At 40.7% G+C, this 24,130-nt stretch overlaps 1 protein-coding gene across 1 annotated transcript in view; it reads right to left on the bottom strand.

The window, feature by feature from the left end:
- Window positions 1-24,130, bottom strand: part of GOLM1 (golgi membrane protein 1) — a gene marked incomplete at its 3' end in the record, with an annotated part of 158,913 nt that overhangs the window by 107,470 nt on the left and 27,313 nt on the right. Inside the window, exon 2 of the mRNA XM_082244929.1 lies at window positions 4,896-5,045. Within this exon, the coding sequence (XP_082101055.1) occupies window positions 4,896-5,021 (126 nt within the window). The 5' untranslated portion in view covers window positions 5,022-5,045. The remainder of the gene's footprint in view (window positions 1-4,895; window positions 5,046-24,130) is intronic.

Raw genomic sequence — 24,130 nt, 5'->3', positions numbered from 1 at the left:
ACCTGTGCCTTCCCCATTCCCCACGTGACAACACTGATGCTTGGTGACTGGATGTTCAGCCACCCATTGCTGTTACATGGGGCAAAGAGTCCAGGCACAGTGCAGGTTAATATTTAGCCTACATGCACGTATAAGCAGATTTTGAAACTTTTCTTGGGTGTTTTACAAGCTTTGCACAAGTATTTTCTCACGTGTATCAAGCTTCAGCCATTTGATTCCTGGGCCAGGCAAGGGGAGGCAAGACATTTTAGACAAGAGTTTTTTCAGGCATATAAATGGGCACAAAAAACATGTGTCACACATTTACCATCGCCTTTGAAGTCTAAGCAAGCAAACTGCTTGGGAAAAAAAAAAAATTTTTTTTTTTTTTTTTTTTTTTGAGCATAGGCAGAGAGTATTGGGGAACTGAGCAATTCGAAATAATGGAATACTGCATTTTGAGTAAAAATGGTCAAGTGTGAATAAGGGCTTAGTTTGACCAAATATGGTAAAGCATGGGCCACTCTGGATGAAATAAGTGCAAGGAAAAAATCTGTAGGACCCTGTTTGGTTGCCCTTTACAAACTTTCGGATCATTAAGAAGACAACATAAATCTCAAACGATAACTGCATATGGGCGCCAAGGCTCTTTTACTAAAAAATATCTAAACGCTTAAAGAGGAGTTCACTCTCATAGGCTCAGCGGCGCGGGGGGGGGGGGGGCGGAACTTCCATGAGACAGTGCTGCGTTGCCGTCCTGCGAAAGTGGGGAAGGGTACCTGTTAAAAACCGGTACCCGTTCCCCCCCCCCCCCCCTCCCCCTGAAAGGTGTCAAATGTGGCACCGAAGGGGGTGGGGAAGCAAATGAGTGGACGTTTTGACTTTTGGGTGGAACTCCGCTTTAATAATTTGGTAGTAAAGTCAAGGAGGACTAAACAAATATTATTTAGAACGTGTACACAAAAGATGTGTACTGTTCTTTTAAGGGTTTGTCGAACTTTATTGTAGCAGAATCTTCAGCAGAGCATTTGCAACATATATTGACCATCTTTTGTGGTATAGAGAAACTTAAACTTTTGGTAAATTGGAGGCATTTTAAAAAAGGACAGTGGTTCTGATGGGTGGGTACATGCAGGGTTGGAGAGCTCTTCTAGAAGAGATAGATAGATAGATAGATAGATAGATAGATAGATAGATAGATAGATAGATAGATAGATAGATAGATAGATAGATAGATAGATAGATAGATAGATAGATAGATAGATAGATAGATAGATAGATAGATAGATAGATAGATAGATAGATAGATAGATAGATAGATAGATAGATAGATAGATAGATAGATAGATAGATAGATAGATAATACTACATATGGAGACTGCCTTTGGGTGAAAGGAGGCAGTGGCAGGAGTAAAGAAAAAACTTTAAAGTGGAAGTCTAGAAAGAACATTTTTTTAAATTGTGCACCATACAAATAAATTACCAATCATGATGGTAATCCTAGGTCTTCATTGTTTCTGTGTAGACTAGAGTACAAATGATAGCTACATTTATGCCAGATGTCCCAGTCAGTGCTTTTTACCCAGCGCTGTGACTCCAGCTCTCCTAAAATAAAGGGATCATGTCGTATACAGGCTGCTTGCTCACCCCTTGTCCATTTTCAAGTCTTGCATTCCGTAATAAGAAAACCAGGCTTTTTGTGAATGGACAACACAATCCCTGCACTGTATGAAAACCGGCATACAGAGCGGCAGTGCCAAAAGAACAGCGCTGACCGATATCCAACATCAATAAACCTAGCATTTTCTTACTACGCTGCAGAAATGAATACACGGAAATGATCAGTGCATTCTGACAGCAAAGAGTCCCGCTCCATAAACTTTGTGTGGATGGGAGAATCTTTTTTTTTTTTTTTTTCGTTCAGCCTGCCGGCTTAAAAAGGAAAAAAAACAAAAAAGCAAAAAAAATAAAATAAATAAAAAGTAAAAAAAATCATGTATGACCAGCTTAAGGATTACCATCATTAAAAGGGAACTCCATTGTACAGACTTCTAAAAAGTAGATCAATAAGCAATACTGACTTTTATTTGTCTTTAAAGTGGCGCCAAAAGGCTGAAGGTATTTTACCTTCATGCATATATAAAAAAAAAAAAAAACACCAAAACACACAGACACACACAGTGTTTAGAGCTCTCTTCCCAGTCCCATCTTAGGCCTCATGTACACTGCTGCTGATAAATGGATAATTAGGGGCAGTTAGTCATTTTTTTCAGCAGCCCCTGAACTCTCCTCTAGGTTATCTTATCTATCCATGTACACTGAGAGGTTTAAAGTCATTTAGAGGCAGTTGAATTTCATGGCATTTTTTTTTAAAGCAAAAAAATGCATTCAGACGGAAGTTTATTGGCATTTGAAACACCAAATGCTTGTAACAGCGTGTAAATGCATGTAAACGCGGTAACTCGCGCTTATAAGTGTTACGTTTATAGGTGATTTCAATGGGAATGCACTTACAATGTAAAAACGCTTCTAAACGCATACGCTGCGAAAGGCGCATAAACACGGCATGTAGGCGTGGCACAACGGACATTTTTAACAGTCGGATTACTAGCCGTCAAGTTTCAGCATTCAGGAGAGGTTTTCAAACGTCCTATGTACATGAAGCCTTATACTTACCTGACCCTGATCTTGATCTAGTGATGTGCACGGGACCAGTGGCTCTCCTGGTTCTCTCCCTCCTCATTAACTCAGACAATCACGGCCAGCAAGGAGGGTGCGGGAGGCAAGGCTGGGCCATGCTCTGAGTGTACTATGGACATAAAGAGGGGGGGGCTCGAGAGCAAGCATTTACAAGTGCCCCCCCATAGCAGGTGGCTTGCTATAGAGGGCACTTAACAGGAAGGGGGGGGGGGGGGTAGAAGCACTGGCAGGGGACCCAATACGAGCAAGTAAGTATAACATAAAAAAAAAAAAAAAAACACAAACACAAGAAAAACACTTTCCTGTCTATTCCTTCCTATAGAGTACCAGTTAGAAGGACATTTATTTAACTTATCCCTTGCTCCTGCAGGCATCCTCCATGCTGTAAGGCCAGCTCCCACTGCCTCTTCTCTAAGTCAATCAGTCACTTTGCTGATCGCAGGTACTCTGTCATCACATAGAATGCATGGCCAATAGCCCTGCATTGTATGAAAGGTCTCTAGGGGACTATAGAGGAGAAGTAGTAAGTGCTGGATGCCTGGGGAGTGAAGGATAAGGAAAGTAGTCCTTTTACCTGTTCCTCTAGGGCTAGGCATAACAAGCATTTAACCATTGCAGTGAAGGGTGAGTCCCACTGTGAGTGATTTTTTGTTTTCACTGAATTCCAGCTTTAATGTGCTGCATTTTTGTTCTGGATTAATGATCTTTTCAGAAAAAGGTCAACAATGGTAGGTGTACATTATAAGTGGTTGCCCACAAGCAAATTATCAAAAAAAAGGTAAAATCTAGTTATGAAGACATTAACTACAACTTTAATTGGGTTACATTATATTGCCACCTTATATGCAGATGGTGCTGAGTGGAGTTTTGTTATTCGTCTTTATTTTTATATATGTATGTGTGTTTAACACATATCAGCTTTCTTTCCTGACAGGTTGTGAAAACTTATGCAAGATATCTTACCTAGCCCTTTTCTATAAGCAAACGACTACTTGGTTCAACAAAAGCCCCACATTTCTCAGCATTAATATCATTTAACACGTTGCACTCTGTTCCAATGGGTGTGCTACCAATTGAGTAGCTCAGCAGAACATGTGATGTCATTCTTGGCTGCCAGACATCTCTCTAAAAGCAGCTTAGCTGCTTTCAAGACAGTCATTATGCTCCAAGGTTCCTATTCATATTCTGGAACAGAAGTGCCCACATTCCAAAGCTCCTGTCAGGTGTAAGCTTTCTCAGGTCAGACTTTCTTAAGGCTCCATTCACGCCTGGGCGTTTTTGAGTGTTTTTCAGCTCCAAAAACGCTAAAAAAAAAAAAAAAAAAAAAAAAAAAAAAAAGAAGGTTCCAAAACGCCCAACAAGTAAAACCCCATTAATTTAAATGGCCCCTGTTCACATCTGAGCGTTTTGCAAAACGCCTGTAGCTGAAAAAAGTACATGAGCTTCTTTTTGGGCTGATTACCAGCGTTTTTGATAGAGGTCAATGCCTGCCTCCAAAAACGCCTGAAAATCGCGGTAAAATTGCTGTAAAAATCGTGGTAAAAAAAATGCGGTAAAATGCTACGCTCAAGTGTGAATGCAGCCTTAAGAAAACCCTAATTCCAAACACATACAATCCACTACAAATACATATACTGTATGTACACACCCCCCTATGCTCATTTCCTGTTCCAATCATTTTCTATGAGCTATGTTATAATGTGTCAGTTCACAAATGTACTCCTGTTACCAGAAAGCACACAATTTCCATAGCTTCAGTTAAACTAGCAATGATGGTGCATAAAAAGTTTAAATTTTGCGGTCTCCAAACTGCGGCCCTGGGGCCAGATGTGCCCCTTTGCTTGACTTTATCCGGCCCTTGACACATTATTTCTGTCATTGACACCAACAAAGGGGCATAATTCCTTCCACTGACAACAAAAATGGGGCACTATTCTTCCCAAGGACACCAACAATTTCTTCCCCTAATACCGAAGATTGGGAATGGTTTACTCCCACTGGGCACAGTCCAGCCCACCTAAAGTCTGAAGGACAGTAAACCAGTCCTTTCTTTAGAAAGGTTGGAGACCCCTGGTTTAAATTATTGTACAATTGATCGGTCATTAGAAAGGTTGCCAACAAGGTAAATCCATGACCAGCAGCCCAAGCCACTCCTGTAAAAGCCCTTGATAATGGATACACGTATCTTTGCGAAGTACAATTTGCAAATGTCCTACCTGTAGCTCCACACATCTTGAGCTTGTAATCCAGTAGTTTATTCCAAGAACGAAAACACATGCTAGGAGCACGGCAATGAGAAGAGGTGGGGACTTCATTCCTCTACGTCCGGTCCCCAATCCCATCCTATGAAGACAAGCTCTTTAAACCTGCAGAAGAATTGAAAGCAGCGTTAAAAAAAAAAAAAAAAAGTGGGCGAAAGAATGTCTCTAAAAAGAGCAACTAGATATCAAAAGGCTCTTAAGTAAGCAAAAAGGGGCAGAGCACAGTTCTTGCATTGTGCTGACATCACCTATCAACATCTTCTTATTTTCTTTCCAGGAACCTCTCCACATCAATGAAAGACTTTTTTCTTCCTTAAAAAAGGTCAAGTCCAACCTCAGTTACAGGTGGATATTAGTAGGTGAAATCACTAACAAGATATTATCACCCCTTCGACTATAATAACAAAATCTGCTTGCAACCTTTTCTCTGCCATCCTCCTCCAACCTGTAACATTCTCCATTATTTAACATAAATAAAAATATGGATATGGATGTAACAAGGTATATCAGGTGGACTTTTTTTTTTTTTTTTTTTATTTCTTGCTTTTCTACACACGGTCAAATGTAGTTTCTTTTTTTTTTTCAATCTTACAGATGAACAGCAGTTTATAATTAAATATTTGATATCTTTCAATTAGCTGAGAAAATTAAAGAACTAATGGGAAAACTCCCCCCCCCCCCCCATTTTGGATAGCATAAGGGAGGGTTATACCCCTGTAAGGTTTATATTTGCCCTCTTTGTCCCAATTAGGAGATTTCTCTCGATTTCTTGTCCGAAAGCAAAGACAGGAAGCGAAAAGGAAATCCCTGCAAATTAAGGGAATCTATTGAGGACCCCCATGTCTTCAGAATTATTGTCCCCATTGGAAGATTTCCCCTCTTAATTTTCTGGGGATAACCCAAAATTTAGGATTCTCTTTTACTTTCAATTTAAAATGATGATGGATGGTAAAAAGAACAAATAGAGGAGGATGAATCTCCCCAAACGGGGACACTGTCGGCAATATAAAAAAAAAAAAAAAAAAGAAACCACGGATGATCACCTACCGTATTTTCCGGCGTATAAGACGACTGGGCGTATAAGACGACCCCCCTAATTTTCATCTACCGGTAATACTTATACTTAGGTTACCTTGGAGATATTGTACTTGGCGTATAAGACGACCCCCAATTTTTGGGGGATTTTTTTGAGGTTCAAAAGTAGTCTTATACGCCAGAAAATACAGTATTTACATCTGCATCCATCAACATCCTTTTTTTAAATTAATCAAACCCCCATTTGTGTTCCATAAATTTTTTTTTTTTAAATGGAACAGATGAAAAAACGGATGTAAAAAAAAAAATAAATAAATAAATAAATAAATAAAACACGATGTAAAAACTGATGCACAGCTGATGTAAACTTTATTCTTTTTTTCATTGAAAAAAGCATAACTGAACTGAAGAAATGAAAGTCCGTATGTGAAAACCGTGCATGGTGGCCAGCTGATAGGATGCAGTCACTGTACACCTGACAATTTTTAAAACCAATTTTTTTGTGCTGGGTGGTGCTTGTAAGACTACACATGGCTCGAAATTCAAGCGGTCTGTAGCCAGCTTAAGTAGCAATATAGCAAAGTGATCTATTCATCTGTGGAACCCTAGGCCAACAGGCAACCAATGACTGTACATAATTTGTAGTCATTGTAGCCATGTGTTAGAATTGTGGTAATACTATAAACCTAAATTTTCAGATCTTAATATTGGCTCTATCCTTTAACAGCAATCTGGGCAACAGAAATGAGCAGTTTTTCCTATGCCAATACCGATTCCTACACTATGTCAAGTTTTAAAACAGATTATACTGCAGTACCTATAAATTTGCTATGCTGCTCAGTGCTGTATCCTGGCCTAGGCCAACAAGGCCCAGGCCTAGGGCGGCACTTTGCAGGGGGGCAGCAAAAAAATATTTCATTGTCTTTGTATAATGACTATGGACTTCCTATTTATTATGAAATAAGTGAAATAATCATATAATTACAATTAGTGGCAGCAAACACAAATCCAAATATCTTAAAAGAGTAATCTTACTAAACCTGTGACATAAGGCTGTACTAATGGGCACTGATAAGGCTGCACTGGTGGCCACTGATGGGGCCACACTGATATGCTGCACTGACGGGCAGTAAACAGGCGGCACTGATGAGGCTGAATGTATGGGAACTGATGAAGCTATGCTGATGGGCAATGATAGACTGTGGTTATGGTCTGTGGTTTACAGATGACAGGGTGGGTCATAAACAGGAAGGGGTGTGGCCTTTACAGGAAGGGGTGGGTCATATTTAAATTAGGGGGTGCACACGTTTAGTCAGGCCTAGGGCAGCACAAAACCTAAATGCACCACTGATGCTGCTAGTGCATACTGTATATGCTCTTTGTAACAAGAGATCTTCTTAATGTATCCTTTAATTCAAATAGAAAACTGCTGGCTGCAAGAAAATGGGCATGTTTTACTAGAGTAAATTGCAATAGCAAACTAAATGTAGCGTACTAAATAAATTCCACCTTTAAAATCAGTAGTGTTCAGAAATCAATAATGATTATAATTTATAATAATTAATAATAAACACTATCTCAGCCAATGGAAGGATTTGTAATCATATACTACTGACCCTTCTGTTCGATAATCCCATGCTATGTAGTGGAAACTTGGAGTTAGAAAGTTGGAAGTGTGACATTTGTGGAACATCACTGAATTTGAAATAGCAACGCTACCAAGGCTAAGGTCGGCCATAGAGAGTCTGAATCATGTATCAACTTAGGTACAACCAGCCTGCCAGACTATGCATGTGACTATAACTAGAAGCTAGTATAGCCACTAGCAATAATCACTGTCTTCAACCGGCAGAGTCGGCTTCCACCCCCACCCCGGGAAGAATACAATCACTTGGCGGGAGGTATTCCCCTGTCAACATGGTCTGGGTTGATGGGTGAATACAGCAAATTTCTTTCGCTCTGCATAATACATGTCCTGTAATGTCTCTGTTTACCAGGCAAGTCATAAAATCCTTGGAGCCTAGATTGCACCATTTCTTGGCCACATTTCTATTGCTCTGCGTATGGCCTCCATTACACATGTCCTGTACATAATATCTGTTTACCAGGTAAGTCATAAAATCCTTGGTGCCTAGGTTGCACCATTTCTTGGCCACATTTCTATTGCTCTGCGTATGGCCTCCATTACACATGTCCTGTACATAATATCTGTTTACCAGGTAAGTCATAAAATCCTTGGTGCCTAGGTTGCACCATTTCTTGGTCATCAACACTTTTTTTTTTTTTTTTTTTTAATACTACATACCCAATCAACAGGTCTAGCTAGTGTTAAATTACAACTTTATAGTAACCATCTAATGTTTTAGGGGTACTAAAAAAAACTGTAAAAATACTTAACCAGAGATGGATTAAAGACCCCAAGAAACTGCCTACAGGTACATCCTCTCATGCGAAGGGACAGGAAGGTGGCCAGTTTTGACCAATTGATTTTCTGCAGGCACGTAAAGGCTGTGGCTAGGACTGGGCCCTAGGGACCTGCATAGGTTGCCTTGTCAAGGATCAGGCTCTGCACTTTGAAAGTAGTGTTTGCTCACATACATTTGCATAGACATAATTATGCCCTAGGTACACGTGAACAATGAAACACATGGGTTGATTTTTTGAAATTGGAGAGTGCAAAATTTGGGGCAGCTTTCCCTTTTTTTTTTGTAAAAGCTTAAATTAAACAAGCTGAAGTTAGAAGCCGGATTGGCTATCATGCACAAGTGCACCTCATTTTGCACCCTTCAGTTTTAGTACATTAACCCCACTTTTTACAAGCTCTGTCTTTTGTAGAAGGCAATTAATAAAATCTGGTGCTACTGTGGAAAACTGTCTGCTTTTTATTCACTACTATCTTATGAAGTACAGTGCTTTGCGAAAGTATTCAGCCTCCTTGAACTTTGACCTTTTGCCACATTTCAGGCTTCAAACATAAAGATATAAAACTGTAATTTTTTGTGAAGAATCAACAAGTGGGACACAATCATGAAGTGGAACGAAATGTATTGGATATTTCAAACTTTTAACAAATAAAAAACTGAAAAATTGGGCGTGCAAAATTATTCAGCCCCCTTAAGTTAATACTTTGTAGCGCCACCTTTTACTGCGATTACAGCTGTAAGTCGCTTGGGGTATGTCTCTATCAGTTTTGCACATCGAGAGACTGAAATGTTGCCCATTCCTCCTTGCAAAACAGCTTGAGCTCAGTGAGGTTGGATGGAGAGCGTTTGTGGTTTGTGAGTTCTTTCCACAGATTCTCGATTGGATTCAGGTCTGGACTTTGACTTGGCCATTCTAACACCTGGATATGTTTATTTGTGAACCATTCCATTGTAGATTTTGCTTTATGTTTTGTATCATTGTCTTGTTGGAAGACAAATCTCCGTCCCAGTCTCAGGTCTTTTGCAGACTCCATCAGGTTTTCTTCCAGAATGGTCCTGTATTTGGCTCCATCCATCTTCCCATCAATTTTAACCATCTTCCCTGTCCCTGCTGAAGAAAAGCAGGCCCAAACCATGATGCTGCCACCACCATGTTTGACAGTGGGGATGGTGTGTTCAGGGTGATGAGCTGTGTTGCTTTTACGCCAAACATAACGTTTTGCATTGTTGCCAAAAAGTTCGATTTTGGTTTCATCTGACGAGAGCACCTTCTTCCACATGTTTGGTGTGTCTCCCAGGTGGCTTGTGGCAAACTTTAAAAACACTTTTTATGGATATCTTTAATGGCTTTCTTCTTGCCACTCTTCCATAAAGGCCAGATTTGTGCAGTATACGACTGATTGTTGTCCTATGGACAGAGTCTCCCACCTCAGCTGTAGATCTCTGCAGTTCATCCAGAGTGATCATGGGCCTCTTGGCTGCATCTCTGATCAGTCTTCTCCTTGTATGAGCTGAAAGTTTAGAGGGACGGCCAGGTCTTCGTAGATTTGCAGTGGTCTGATATTCCTTCCATTTCAATATCATCGCTTGCACAGTGCTCCTTGGGATGTTTAAAGCTTGGGAAATCTTTGTATCCAAATCTGGCTTTAAACTTCTCCCCAACAGTATCTCGGACCTGCCTGGTGTGTTCCTTGTTCTTCATGATGCTCTCTGCGCTTTAAAACGGACCTCTGAGACTATCACAGTGCAGGTGCATTTATACGGAGACTTGATTACACACAGGTGGATTCTATTTATCATCATCATTTGCCATTTAGGTCAACATTGGATCATTCAGAGATCCTCGCTTTACTTCTGGAGAGAGTTTGCTGCACTGAAAGTAAAGGGGCTGAATAATTTTGCGCACCCAATTTTTCAGTTTATTTGTTAACAAAGTTTGAAATATCCAATAAATTTTGTTCCACTTCATGATTGTGTCCCACTTGTTGATTCTTCACAAAAAATTACAGTTTTATATCTTTATGTTTGAAGCCTGAAATGTGGCAAAAGGTCGCAAAGTTCAAGGGGGCCGAATACTTTCGCAAGGCACTGTAAACCTAATATGAACATATTTTTAATTATTTAGGGGCATATTAAAAGAGGAGGGGTGGGCCCCCCTCCAGGCTCACCCACCCTTTGCCTATTCTAATGCATGTGCTTCTACTATGGAGGCTCTAAAAATTTAGAGTTAGGACTGCAAATAACACACGGGTGCAGTGAAGAAGAGGCTCTGCAGCTTACATATGTATTCTAAACCCCTGGTTTTAAACACATACTGTTAGACAGGATAAGCCGCTTAATTGCATGCTTGTCAATAAGTTGAGCTGGGAATTTTCTTTGGCAGATTTAAAGAAGTGTATCTGACATTTACCCACAGTGGCGGCCTGTCCAATGGGGGCGCCGCCCCCCATCCATGCATCCGGCCCCCTAATCTACATTCAGGTCACCAGATGCATGGATTCCAATAGGGATTTTTTTTTTTTTTTTTTAGCTGGTGATTACAGCCACAGGCTCTAATAGGCTTCAAAAAAAAAGGGTAATCTCGGGGCACAAGAGCACTGCCGGCTGTCCCACGGGGGGTGTGGGTTTTGCTGCCCCCGCAAATCATCATGCACCAGCCGCCACTGTTCACCACACATTCAATGCAGGTGAACTGTACAGATGAAGAGACAAAAACAGCAGAGATGGTTTAACATTTCCTAAACTACAGAGTCTCTTGACTCCTTATCATTCCCTGTATATACTTTCCCCATCAGTATTTAGCCACAAAATGTATTTTAAAATTATTTATAAAGAAGTGAATCTGACATTTACCCCAGACAAACATTCATAGAATGAAGATGTCCCGTTCCCCCAGCTAAACGCCTAAATAAATTTTATGACCCATACATTATAAAGATTGAGGGTAAATGGTACCATCATTTCGGAAAGAACACTGTCAAAAGCAAAACAGGGTTTAGTTTACAAATGGCAACTGAGAAATATTGGTACCATTGCAGTCCATAAGAGATGATGCCTGCAGGTTATTCAGCTTACCAACGAAAATATTTTTCAGTTTTATCAACCAGGTGGTGTTATGCTTAGCCGAACTATAGGAAAAAATTCCTTTTCTGAAAAATAAGGTAGGCATCATCCTTGTTCAGGCATTATTATGGGTCAGCCTGACCCTGTACTTTTTGCTTCCCAGCTCCACCCCAGCAGCAGCACAAGGTAACGGGGGGGGGGGGGGGGTACACTGATGTAAGGGAGGATGGGGGATCCCACTTCTGATGGTGGTGGTGAGTGGCTCTTGACATCTGATGTTATGGAGGGTGGGGGTGCTCTGGCCATCTGATTAGAATTATTAAGGGAATAAGATTAACTTTGCCCACTCTTTCCAGAGGAAGTGAATCAATTTCATGAAATGAGAACATTTAGTCCCAGTGCCATACATACTTTACCAAGTCTATTTGGCTACGTATAACAGAAGGGACTGTTTGCTATTCCTCTCACTTCATGAACATGTTGCAATATATGGTCATTATTATTTTATTTATGCACGTGTATTCTACAAATGTGATGCATCTTTTTGGTTTTTGAATAAAAAACTGTATTCAATTGAAACTGACCAATCCTTGGATGTGGTGGCTGCCTTTGTTTTTTTTAAACTTTATCCCCTTTACTTTCAAGTAATGATCCTGCTTTTTTTTCTAGTCCTAGGTTTAAAACATACACTTACACTTATACTGTATAGAGAAGCAGTGTTCTCAACTGAACAGGACTAAATAACTTATTCCCTCTTCTTTTCTCTATAAGAGAAGGAAGGAGTTCTGTATCCCTCAGAGAAAACTGGGAGCGTACTGTAAAGCAATAATAACAAAAAAAATGTGCTAAACACAAAAAAAGAAAATAAAATGCTGCAGCTACAGTGGGAAACACCAAAATAGAAAATATCAATAATAAAGCTGCGCTAATGGTGATGTAGGTTATTGCAACATATACATATATTGTAATACAAGTAGCAATATACAATCAACAACAAAGGATCACAACGTTAGGCAAGGTATTGTGAGCCCCCGTACATAATAATTGGTGCAAGGAGATTGCAAAACCTTGTAAATACTAGTGCCATAAATTAAAAATAAAAGAAAAAGGAAAGTCCAAGGCAGGGAGTATTGGATGTGTAGGGAAATTGAAATCCTCCACCACAACTAAAAATTCTTCCTCCACGGTGTTTAGGTGCCAAAAGACAAGCTATTGCGCTTACCAGATGGAGTATATAGTAAAGCCTTTCAGAGTATTTAATGGGGGTTCAGAAACCAGCTCCAATGGATCCCTCATGAGTCTCCACGTTATGCCGAGCAAAATGATAGGTACCGCGGCATTCAGAAGCAGCACAGGCAGCAAACTCCCCCGCAATGTCATAATATAAAGATAAGGGCCAGCATAGTGAAGTATGCAGCAAATGGTATTTTATTAAACAAACAATGTATAAAACTCACATGTTAAACGAGAAGAACAGCGCTGTAAAAAAATGGCAGAATCCACAGGACGCAGCCGCCCGACTTCTGAGCATCACGTGGGGACGTCAGCATGCCTTCCCGGCGCGTTTCGTCATAAATGACGTCTTCCTGGGGACACGGGCGGCGTGCTGACTCACGACTTATATGCTCGCAAACTAACGAGCAGACAACAACATTACCGCCCCTATCTGAGCCGCACCAAAGTACAGCGGGCGCCATATTTAATCCAGGAAAGTGCCAGTAATGGCCATCAGCGTGACCCAGATCCAAGCCATAAAAGGACCGAACTTGGTTAAAAATGTAATAAATCAAATACACATGGCATATCTAATAAACTAGTTATATAAAAATCCTATAAAAAAATCCCCCTATCCACGCCGTACTGACATACAGCAGGCACCATTTTGGATTAGGGAAAATTGCCAATAGTAACCTTCTCTGTACTGCGCTGACCTGCAACAGGCCACATATAAATCAGAGAAAATTGCCACTAATAAAATGATGATTATCCATTAAATCTAAAAATATTTACCAAAATGTAGAAGCTATATTCGCTCAAAATTGATCAGCTACACCGGTATAATTACTCAAAAATAAATAGATAAATATCGAAAAACACATGCCAGCCAGCACAGGCCAGGGCTGGCCATGGTACTGTAAAGCAAACCTAAGGAACTCTCTAGGGAAAAAAAACTTAAACTCTCCTAGTAAGGGGCAACAAGCCTACCAAAGATGCAACAACAAGGTGTAACTATTTGATTTATTTCATTCTGCTCGGTTTCTTACTTTTAGTCCCTGTTCACACCTGATCGTATTTCAGCTCGTCTCTGAAGTCTCAAAACGCCCAACAAGCAAAATCCCATTCATTTCAATGGCCCCTGTTCACATCTGAACGTTTTGTCGCCTGAAGCTCAAAAAAGTACATGAGCTTCTTTTCTGGCAGATTACAAGCGTTTTTGTTAGATGTCAATGCTTGCCTCCAAAACACCTGCAAAAAACGCCTGAAAATGATATGCTCAAGTTTTGTATTTCTGTTTTGTTAATACTCAAACCAAGTTCTCACCTTGAATACCCTTTGCATCAACACCGAATGCATCATCATACGTTCACAAATGTTACCTTATCAGTCTGTCTTAACCGTTAATCTGGCTCACTATTTTGTCATCCAGACTTCTAGCTCACCCCGCCAGAAAACGATTGTTCTCAAAATCTTCAAACTACAGGCGGTCCCCGGGGTACAAACATCCAACTTACAAACAACTCCTACTTACAAACGGAGGGAGACAATAGGAAGTGGGAGGAAATCTACCCCTAGGAAGGGAAATTCATTCCTGTAAGAGTTCCCATGGGAAAAAAGGTGTCTCCACTGAAGCATTATCACCAATCCTTGTTTCCCCAACAACCCAAAATATCTAAAATCCAATTGTCATAGGGACAGAATTTTTTGGCTGGAGCTACACTTAAAAAAATGCACTTTCCAACTTACAAACAACTTTGACTTAACAAACCTACAGACCCTTTCTTGTTTGTAACCCGGGGACCGCCTGTATAAGCATACTTTTAAAGGCTAAAAACAAAAACCGTCCACGGTTAGTACTTATCTTACATTATCTTCTTACACCTTATAACATCTCTATACTTTGACATCAATATGTTTTAGGTTTCATAAACTGTGCATATAAATGATCTATACTCCCATACCTTGTATGCCTAATTGGCTCTGTATATGCTGAAAATATTAAACATTAAAAAAAAAAACTGGGAACAATGTAACTGATACCAGTGCAGCACAGGCAGAAAACCCAGGATGTAATTGGCTCACAAGGTTTCTGGCAGGATCAACAGGTATTCTTTGTACAGAGATCTAACAGATATATATAAAAAAAAAAAATACCCTTGAATTATTTCCTGCAGGGAGACAAGCAAAGTTATATATAGGTGAGCCATATGCTGCTACAACAACTAGACAAAAATACATACATTTCTCTGATCCCTCTTACATAACGATTACCCAGCAACCCCTGGGGCTGCAAGATCTACTCTGAACAATCAACAAATAATTTTGCACATACCAAAGAATGACTCGAAACACTGGTACCGACTTCCATCACTGTCATTTACGCATTAATACAACAATCCAATCATTGTTTTACAGGCATATCAACTTAGAAAATCTTGCTTTCGGCTTCATGAAATAAAGACATATAGCCATATAAATGTCTCATTCTGCTTCATAACATGATAAATTAGGCATAAACCTATGTTAAGGTGGCACAACCTAATAAAACCAGTAGACTTTGCCCTAAATACCATTGCATGTGTGTACTTCACAGCAGTGCTTGACTGTAGGTTAGTCACGTACTATATAGCAGGGCTTGCTTGGTTAGTCATTACCAGTATATTGAACAATCACTTCATTGTAAGCCATCGTACAGCACAAGGCTCACACTTCTGCAAGAGAAAATTAAGGATTTTCTTGGATTTCTGCTAAACCACAGAGAAATATTACAAACACGAGTTTCCCAGCATTTTTTCTATCTTTACAGCAAAATGTCTCACAATCAATTTGATACAGTAACTCATCATTGTGGGTTTAGGTGGTATGGCCTGGCCAGTACAGAGTTTTTCAATTGCACATTCAGAGCAAATAATCATGACTAGGAATAGAGTAAATAAACACATTCTGGCTTCTGACAATGTATGGGTTAAGGCAGATCTAAAGTCAAGTATGAAAAGCTTACAAAACAGGCAGGCTATTTATTGCAGCAGAAACATGCAATGTATTTTCTGCACTGAAATAAACTTACCATGCAGTCTTCTGCAGAATGTACACTTAGCTTCACATGTGTAGCTTAGTTTACATTATTGGCATGGTACCTGTGTGGCGAGATGACAGAACTCCTGCACATGCGCTTGAATGTCACCACCCCACGCAAACCAAAGACTGGCACCAAAATTAAACAGGGGAGAAGAGGTCAATGCTGGCGAGTGAGGTTATTTGAGCGTTAGAGACAAGGTACAGTAAAACCTTGGATTGCGAGCATAATTAGTTCCGGAAACATGCTTGTAATCCAAAGCACTCTTATAAAGCAAATTTCCCCATAACAAATAATGTAAACTTGGATGATTCATTTCATAACCATTTATTCATAAGTCTTAGTTTATAGTCCATAAAAAAGATTTTAGCAATGCTATAGTAACCATAAAATGTCCATTCACAAATGGCAGCCTCCACAAGGGGATTAGAAGCAAAATCCAGCAGAACTTAAAGAGTATAAAAGGAGAAGAGAGGTGCCTCCAAGTGTAGCAATGTGGTTACATTCAATGAAGGTGCAACTCACATGGTTGAGGATTAAAAAAAGGCACATCCAAGTATGCAGGCATCTGGGGTAAAGCTGTCAACATAGACCATCCTCCGCACCGCCGCCTCTCATTGCTGTCAGTCTGCAATCTTGACTGGGAAGACTACCCTGCAGGAGAGCGATCTGAAAGCAAATCTTAAAGCACTCGTGGAGCACAGCGTGGAAGGGATGACGTCAATGGCAGTGGCAGTGTGGTGGATGGTCTATGCGGACAGCTTTACCCCGAATGCCTGCATACTTCGATGTTCCTCTTAATTATTAAACCATGCGAGTTGCTAAATGTTGTACCTTCATTAAATGTAACCATATTGCTACACTTAAGCCCCGTACACACGCATCGAAAATTGGCAGGGAATTTCCGGCCAACATCCGATCTGCCGATTTTCGGCTTGTTAGTATGATGCTTCTGACAACCAACTCCGACTTTTCGGCCGAAAAAAAATTTGGTGTGCAGACTATAAAATTTTTGTTGGCCGTCAACACAACGGCCGATTTTCGTGCAGTCAGTACAGATTTCGACAGGGAAAAATCTGATGAGCAAGTCTGGGCATGCTCAGTGAAGAAAGAACACATAGAAAACAAACCAACACATGACATCACTTCTGAAGTAGAATTTTGTTGGCCGAGAAAATTTGTGTGCAGTCTAGGCATATTCCAACCAACAAAAACAACAACTTGGACAAAAGTCGGACGATCGGTCGGCCGATAATCGTTGCGTGTGTACGAGGCTTTAGAGGCGCCTCTTTTCTCTTTTATACAGTACTCAGTTGTGACGGGACGCTACTTGTATATCAAGACATCGCTTGTTTATCAGGTCAAAATATATTAAAAAAAAAAAAAAAAATTTTGCTGGTCTTGTAAAACACTCCCAAACCAATTTCGAGGTTTTACTGTAATTATTGCAGACTTAGTTTAATTTAGGCTTGACAAAACGTTTTAGTCAAGTTACACCAGTAAAATGCAAAGTTCACACTGGAGTTGTATACAGGTTACGATCTCAAAGTTGCAAACTCCCAGTTCCAAAAAATTTGTGACACTGTGAGACAAAAAGTCCACCTAGTTCTCCAGGAACTCGAACCCCTCCTTTCTACGCCAGTTCCTCAGCAACTTGTTAACTTCCTAAATCTCCTGCTGCCTCTCTGGCATGGCTCGAGGTACAGGTAGTATTTGCGAGAATACTACCTTGGAGGTTCTACTCCAAAATTTAGCGCCAAGTCCCTGAAATAGTTTAGGACTTTCCACCTTCCTCTAACCTGGTCATTGATACCCACGTGTACCATGACAGCTGGGTCCTCCCCAGCCCCACCCAATAATCTGTCCACCAGATCTGGGATGTGCCAAACCCAAGTGTCCGCTAAACAGCATACAGTTCGGCGCTGACTGTTTTTTCCAACATCACGCAACAGGGCCTATTTATTGGGATGTTCCAGCCCAGGACCAGCCTTCTTTACTCTTTCCGCTCTACCCTTCTTAACAGTCACCCAACTAATACGCGCTGGTGCCTGCACCCTTGTATCTCCACCCGCCTCTGTTCTGGTCCCTGCCGGCACCTGGCGGGTATGTTCCCAGCTCTCCTTGTGGAGCTTCTTCTCAGAGTTTGCCAGTTGCTTCCCTAGATCGAGGAATGCATACATGCCACAAGATGTGCACTGAGTCGCATCTCCACACCCGCTGGGCATCGTACCCACTAATCTAATCTTTTCATGACCTGCCAAATATCCATGGTTGCAAAAAATTTTAATTTTCTAATGGTCTGACCACAAAACAGTTTTCCACTTTGCAACAGACAATTTTAAATGAGCTTTGGCCCAGAGAAGATGGCAGTGTTTCTGGATCATGTTCAGATATGGGTTCTCCTTTGCATGATCAAGCTTTAACTTGCATTTTTGGATGGCAAAGTGAACCCTGTTCACAGACGGTGATTTGAAGTATTCCTAAACCAATGCAGTGATGGCCATCACAGAATTGTGCCCATTTATAATACAGTGCCATCTGAGGGCCAGAGAAGATCATGGGCATCCAAAATTGTGCAGATTCTGTTTATTTCAATCACTTTAACAGGCTGATGATCCATCCCTCGAGAATTCCTGGACTCCCCTGTCCCACCAGGGAGCCCAGGACCAATCACACCGGCAGCATCAGCTTCCCTGTGCACAATAATAGGAATGGACATTTTTCTTCCCACTGTATGACACCAGAATTTGACGGATTCTGATCGGAGGTCAGAATTATGAGGAAGACTGTCACCTCCGATTTAGGTTTCTTTATTTACAAGCTGTTACCAGCTTGTAAAGTAGCCGATCATACCGATCTCAGTTTGATGGGATGCTTTGGAGGTAAAAGGAAAGATATAAAGTTCTGATAGATCCTAGATCTCTCCGCAAAGAGGACATGCCAAGGCCCATGCTATCACAATTTGATTTAAAAAAGAAATAAAATTAAAAAAAAAAGTAAATATTAATAAATTTGATGCCCTGCAGATTTTGTAAGTTTGCCCACCTTACAAAGAAATGAAGGGTCAATAATTTTTATCATAGGTGTATTTTAAATGATAGACAGTATAGACAGTATATCAATCAAAAATCCAGAAAAGAAAACACAATACAATACAATAGGTTATAAATTGAGTTGCAGTTCAGTGAGAAAAGCCCCAAAGAAAAACATGACTTCGTACTAGGTGGGGAAACCCTTGTTGGCAAGCACAGGTAAGAGGTTTCTAGTGGTTAGTGACCAGGTTTGCACACATCTCAGGAAGGATTTTGGTCCACTCTTTACAGATCTAAGGCTTCTTGGCTGTCGCTTGGTAACTCAATGTTTCAGCTCCCTCCATAAATTTCCTGTAGAATTAAGGTCTGGAAACTTGCTAGGCCACGCCATGACCCTAATGTGCTTCTTTTTGAGCCACCCATTTGTTGCCTTGGTGCTATGTTTTGGGTTATTGTCATGCTGAAAGACCCATCCACGACCCATCTTTAGTGTTCAAGCTGAAGGAAGAAGGTTCTCATCCAAGATTTTAAAATACATGGCACCATCTATTGGCCCCTCAATGTGACAGAGTCAGTCTGTACCTTTATCAAAGAAACAGCCCCTAAGCGTAATGTTTCCACCTCCATGCTTGACTGTAGGAATGGTGTTCCTAGTGTCATAATCAGCATTTTTCTTCATCCAAACAAGGCAAATCCCCCTATAAAAAAAAAAAAAAAAAAAAAAAAAAAAAAAAAGGCACATGCACAGGCATGCCAATGAACCTCTAAAATGATTCAGAGGATTTGGAGAAAGTGCTGTGGTCGGAGGAGACCAAGATTGAGCTCTTTGTCATTAACTCGACTTGACTTGCTGTGTTTGGAGGAAGAAAAATGCTGACTATGACCTTAAGAACACCACCCCTACAGTCAAGCATGAAGGTGGGAACATGATGCTTTGGGGCCATTTCTCCCACATGTGATGACAAGTGCAAAATTCCAGCTAAAAACAATCATGGGAAAATGTCCAGATTTGGGAGAACAAACAACAAAACGTATTCAACTGAGCACTATTCACTATCAACTTCCATAAAACTAAGAGGGGTATATGCAAGGAGCATGGCTAAAAATAAAAAAAAAATAAAAATATGGATGAGTTGGAACTGTTAGTACATGAGGAGGACATAGACCTGGTGGGAACAACAGAAACTTGGTTTGACCCCTCACACAACTGGCTGGCCAATATCCAAGGGTATTCTGTGTATAGGAAAGACAGGGAAGGAAAAAGAGGGGGGGGAGGGGTATGTCTTTATGTCACGAATAATGTATGGGTGGTAGAGAGGAGTGATATTATGGAAGGGAGGAGTACGGAGTTCGAATCGGTGTGGGTAGAATTCCATAGGGAAGAAGTAAAGGGGAAAGTAATTATGGGGGTTTGTTATAGGCCACCCAACCAAAGGGAGGAGGTATCACTGTTGGGTGATGTGGCAAAGCTGGGATCAGTCATCATATTAGGGGATTTCAATTATCCCGACATTGACTGGGAAGAGGAGACTGCACACTCACTAAAGACCCGTCTCTTCATGGAAACCTTACAGGACAACTACATGTCTCAGTTGGTGGATTCTCCTACTAGAAAGAATGAAGTGATGGATCTATTAATTACTAATGACCAAGATCTAATCTCAGATGTAGGAGTCCGGGACAACTTGGGTTCTAGCGATCCCAGGAAGACCACATTTAATGTAAATCATAATATAGCAAGGCAAGAGGGCAATATAAGAACCCTAAACTTCAGAAGGGCAAACTTTCCCAAACTGTGCTCAATGATAGAGAAAATAAACTGGGACCAAACCCTAAAAACACTGACCACGGAGGAAAAATGGGAATGCTTTAGGAACATATTAAACAAAAGCATCTCACAGTGCATTCCTATAGGAAATACATTTAGAAGAGCCAAAGCCAAACCTGGCTGGCTAAACCGTTAATGTAACAAAACTTATTAGGGAAAAAAATGGCCTTTAAGAAATATAAAAATCGGAGGGCACATTATCGGCTTTCCAGCAATACAAGGAATCAAATAAGGAATGTAAATATGGAATCAGAATGGCTAAAATCAACTTCGATAGACAAATAGAGGATAGTAAAAAGAACCCGAAGAAATTCTTTAAATATATCAACAGCAAAAAAAACGCAGTCAGAGTATGTTGCACACATAATTACTGTATTTTCTGGCGTATAAGACTACTTTTGAACCTCAAAAAAATCCCCCCAAAATGGGGGGTCGTCTTATACGCCGAGTATAATATCTCCAAGGTAACCTAAGTATAAGTATTACCAGTAGATGTAATCTCTCAAGGCGCTGGCTGTGTGGGAATCCTGTACCGGTATACTGTATGTACTGTAGCTTCGACTACATACAGTATACCGCGCTGAGCCAATCAGCCCGCCTCTCTGACTCTGCCAATCCGAGCTGGCTTTGCATTCAATAATAGAATACATCGCTCACTGTGATTGGCTCAGCGCGGTATACTGTATGTAGCTGAAACTACGGTACATACGGTATACCGGTACAGGATTCTCACACAGCCAGTTTCTTGAGATTACCTCTACTGGTAATACTTAGGGTACCTTGGAGATATTATGATAGATTACTTGTATTACAGTACTAGGGTACCTTGGAGATTTATGATCGTATTTTGACAGGAACGGTACCAGGTGACTGGCGAAAAGCTAACGTGATACCAATATTCAAAAAAGGGCAGAGGCATATCCCAGGAAATTATAGGCGGTCAGCCTGACTTCAATAGTATGTAAACTTCAGGAAGTGATAAGGGACTATATCCAAGAGTTTGCTAAAGAGAACAACAACATCAGCAGTAATCAGTACGGGTTTACTAAAAGGCGTTCTTGTCCAACCAATCTGTTAACATTCTACGAGGAGGTGAGCTGTGAGCTAGATAGGGGAGACCAGTTGATGTGGTGTACCTGGATTTTGCTAAGGCGGCTGATACAGTTCCCCACAAACTCTTCATTTATAAAATAAGGTCTGCAGGCATCGACCACAAGGTTTGCTCTTGGATACGGAACTGGTTAAAGGGGCGTGTCCAAAGGGTGGTAATAAATAACGCATACTCAGACTGGTCTGGGATGGTAAGTGGGATCCCCCAAGGCTCGGTCCTGGGACTAACCTTGTTCAATTTATTCATAAATAGCATTGAGGACGGGATCATTAGCTCAATATCAGTTTTTGCAGATGACACAAAATTAAGCAGGGAAATAACTTCACATCATGAGGCATGACCTGAAGAAAAAAAAAAAAAAAAAAAAAAAAAACGCAGAGTGGGCAACTACATGGCAAATGAGGTTTAACCACTTAAGCCCCGGAAGATTTTACCCCCTTCCTGACTAGGGGGTATTTTGCGATTCGGCACTGCGTGACTTTAACGGACAATTGCGCGGTCGTGCGACGCTGTACCTAAACGAATTTGACGTCCTTTTTTTCCCACAAACAGAGCTTTCTTTTGGTGGTATTTGATCACCTGTGCGATTTTTTGATCATGCGCTATAAACAAAAAAAGAGCGTCAATTTTGCAAAAATAACAATATTTTTCACATTTTTTTATATGAAATTCCCCCAAAAAAAAAAGTAAAAATCAAAATTTTTTAAAATTTGCGGCCAATTTGTTTTATGCTACCTATGTTTGGTAAAAAAAAAAAAAAAAAAAAAAAAAAAAAAAAAAAAAAAAAATCGCAAAAAGCGTATTTTGATTGGTTTGCGCAAAAGTTATCGCGTTTACTAACAAAGGGAAAGATTTTTGTCATTTTTGTTGTTTTTTTTTTTAACGCGTAATGGCGGCGATCTGCGATTTTTTTTGCGGTACTGCGACATTGCGGCGGACAGATCGGACCCTTGACTGACATTTGTGACACTTTTGGGGTTACCAGTGACATTTCTACAGTAATCAGTGCTATACATATGCACTGTTACTGTAAAAATACACTGGTTGTGAAGGGGTTAACTTTATTTGGAAGGGAGGGGCTGTGTGTATCCCTAGGGGCGTGCTTTCTACTGTGATTGGCTGTGGCTTGAGCTGTAAGGACACTGATCAACGGATCTACATACTAGATCCGTTTTATCAGTGTCTTTACAGCGAGGAGAATGACAGGCAGCTTGTTTACACAAGCTGCCTGACATTCTCCCTCTCCCCCGCCGATCGCCGAGTGACCGGCGGACATCGGGTCCGCTGGTCACACGCGCGCGGGGGGGGGGGGGTCCGTGACCACGCGGGAGCGCGCCTCCGGGGGCGCGCGCTCGCTCCCTAGACCCTCACAAGCTAGTGACGTAGCCCTACGTCACTTTGCCTGTGAGGGGCTGACTGCCGACGTAGATCGGCGTTAGGCAGTCGGCAAGTGGTTAATGTGGAGAAAAGCACAATACATTTGGGGGGGGGGGGGATCTCTGGGGGGAATCAAAAATGGAGAAAAATCTGGGGGTCTTAGTAGAAGATAAACTTAGCAATAGCATGCAATGTCAAGCTGCAGCTGCCAAAGCCAGAATAATATTAGCGTGCATAAGGAAGGGGATGTATTCCAGAGATAAAACTATAATACTACCACTTTATAAAACACTGGTCCGACCGCAACTCTGGAATATTCTGTCCAGTTCTGGTCGCTAGTCCTCAGAAGGGAGGTGTTGGAGCTGGAGAGAGTCCAGAGAAGGGCAACTAAACTGATTAGGGGATTGAAGGACCTAAATTATGAAGAGCGCTTACAAGCTCTTGATTTATTCTCCCTGGAGAGGAGACGCCTGAGAGGGGACATGATAGCGATTTATAAATACCCAAAAACAACCTGATACAGGCTGTTCCAACAAAGAATGAGCACTTAAATGTTAAAAATGTTAATAAATAAAAGATTAACATGTTTGTTAAGAGATTTGTGTCGAAATTTGTGGTTTTTTTTGGGTAATTTTTACATGTGTGAAAATATCGGCCAATACTGATATGCGATCGGCAAAATATTGGTATTGGCAACGAAAAAACGATATCCGTCGATCACTACCCCACACAGTTAGAAAGCACATATAGGGAACACATTTAACCCCTTGATCACCCCTAGTGTTAATCCCTTCCCTGCCAGTTATACAGGAACAGTGCATATTATTTAGCACTGATCACTGTATTGGCATCACTGGTCCGCAAAAAGTGTCACTTCGTGTCAGATTTGTTCGCCGTCATTACTAAGAAAAAAAAAAAAAAAAAATGTAAAAAAAAAAAAAAAAAAAAAAAAAGTCCAAAAATCTATCCCATGGTTTGTAAATGCAATATCTTTTTCGCAAACCAATTATACGCTTTTTGAGATTTG

This window comes from Pelophylax lessonae (assembly GCF_965119305.1).
Source record: "Pelophylax lessonae genome assembly, chromosome: 1".
Lineage (NCBI taxonomy): Eukaryota > Metazoa > Chordata > Amphibia > Anura > Ranidae > Pelophylax > Pelophylax lessonae.
The sequence above is the reverse complement of the archived record's forward strand: the minus strand, read 5'-3'. Positions and strand labels throughout refer to the sequence as shown.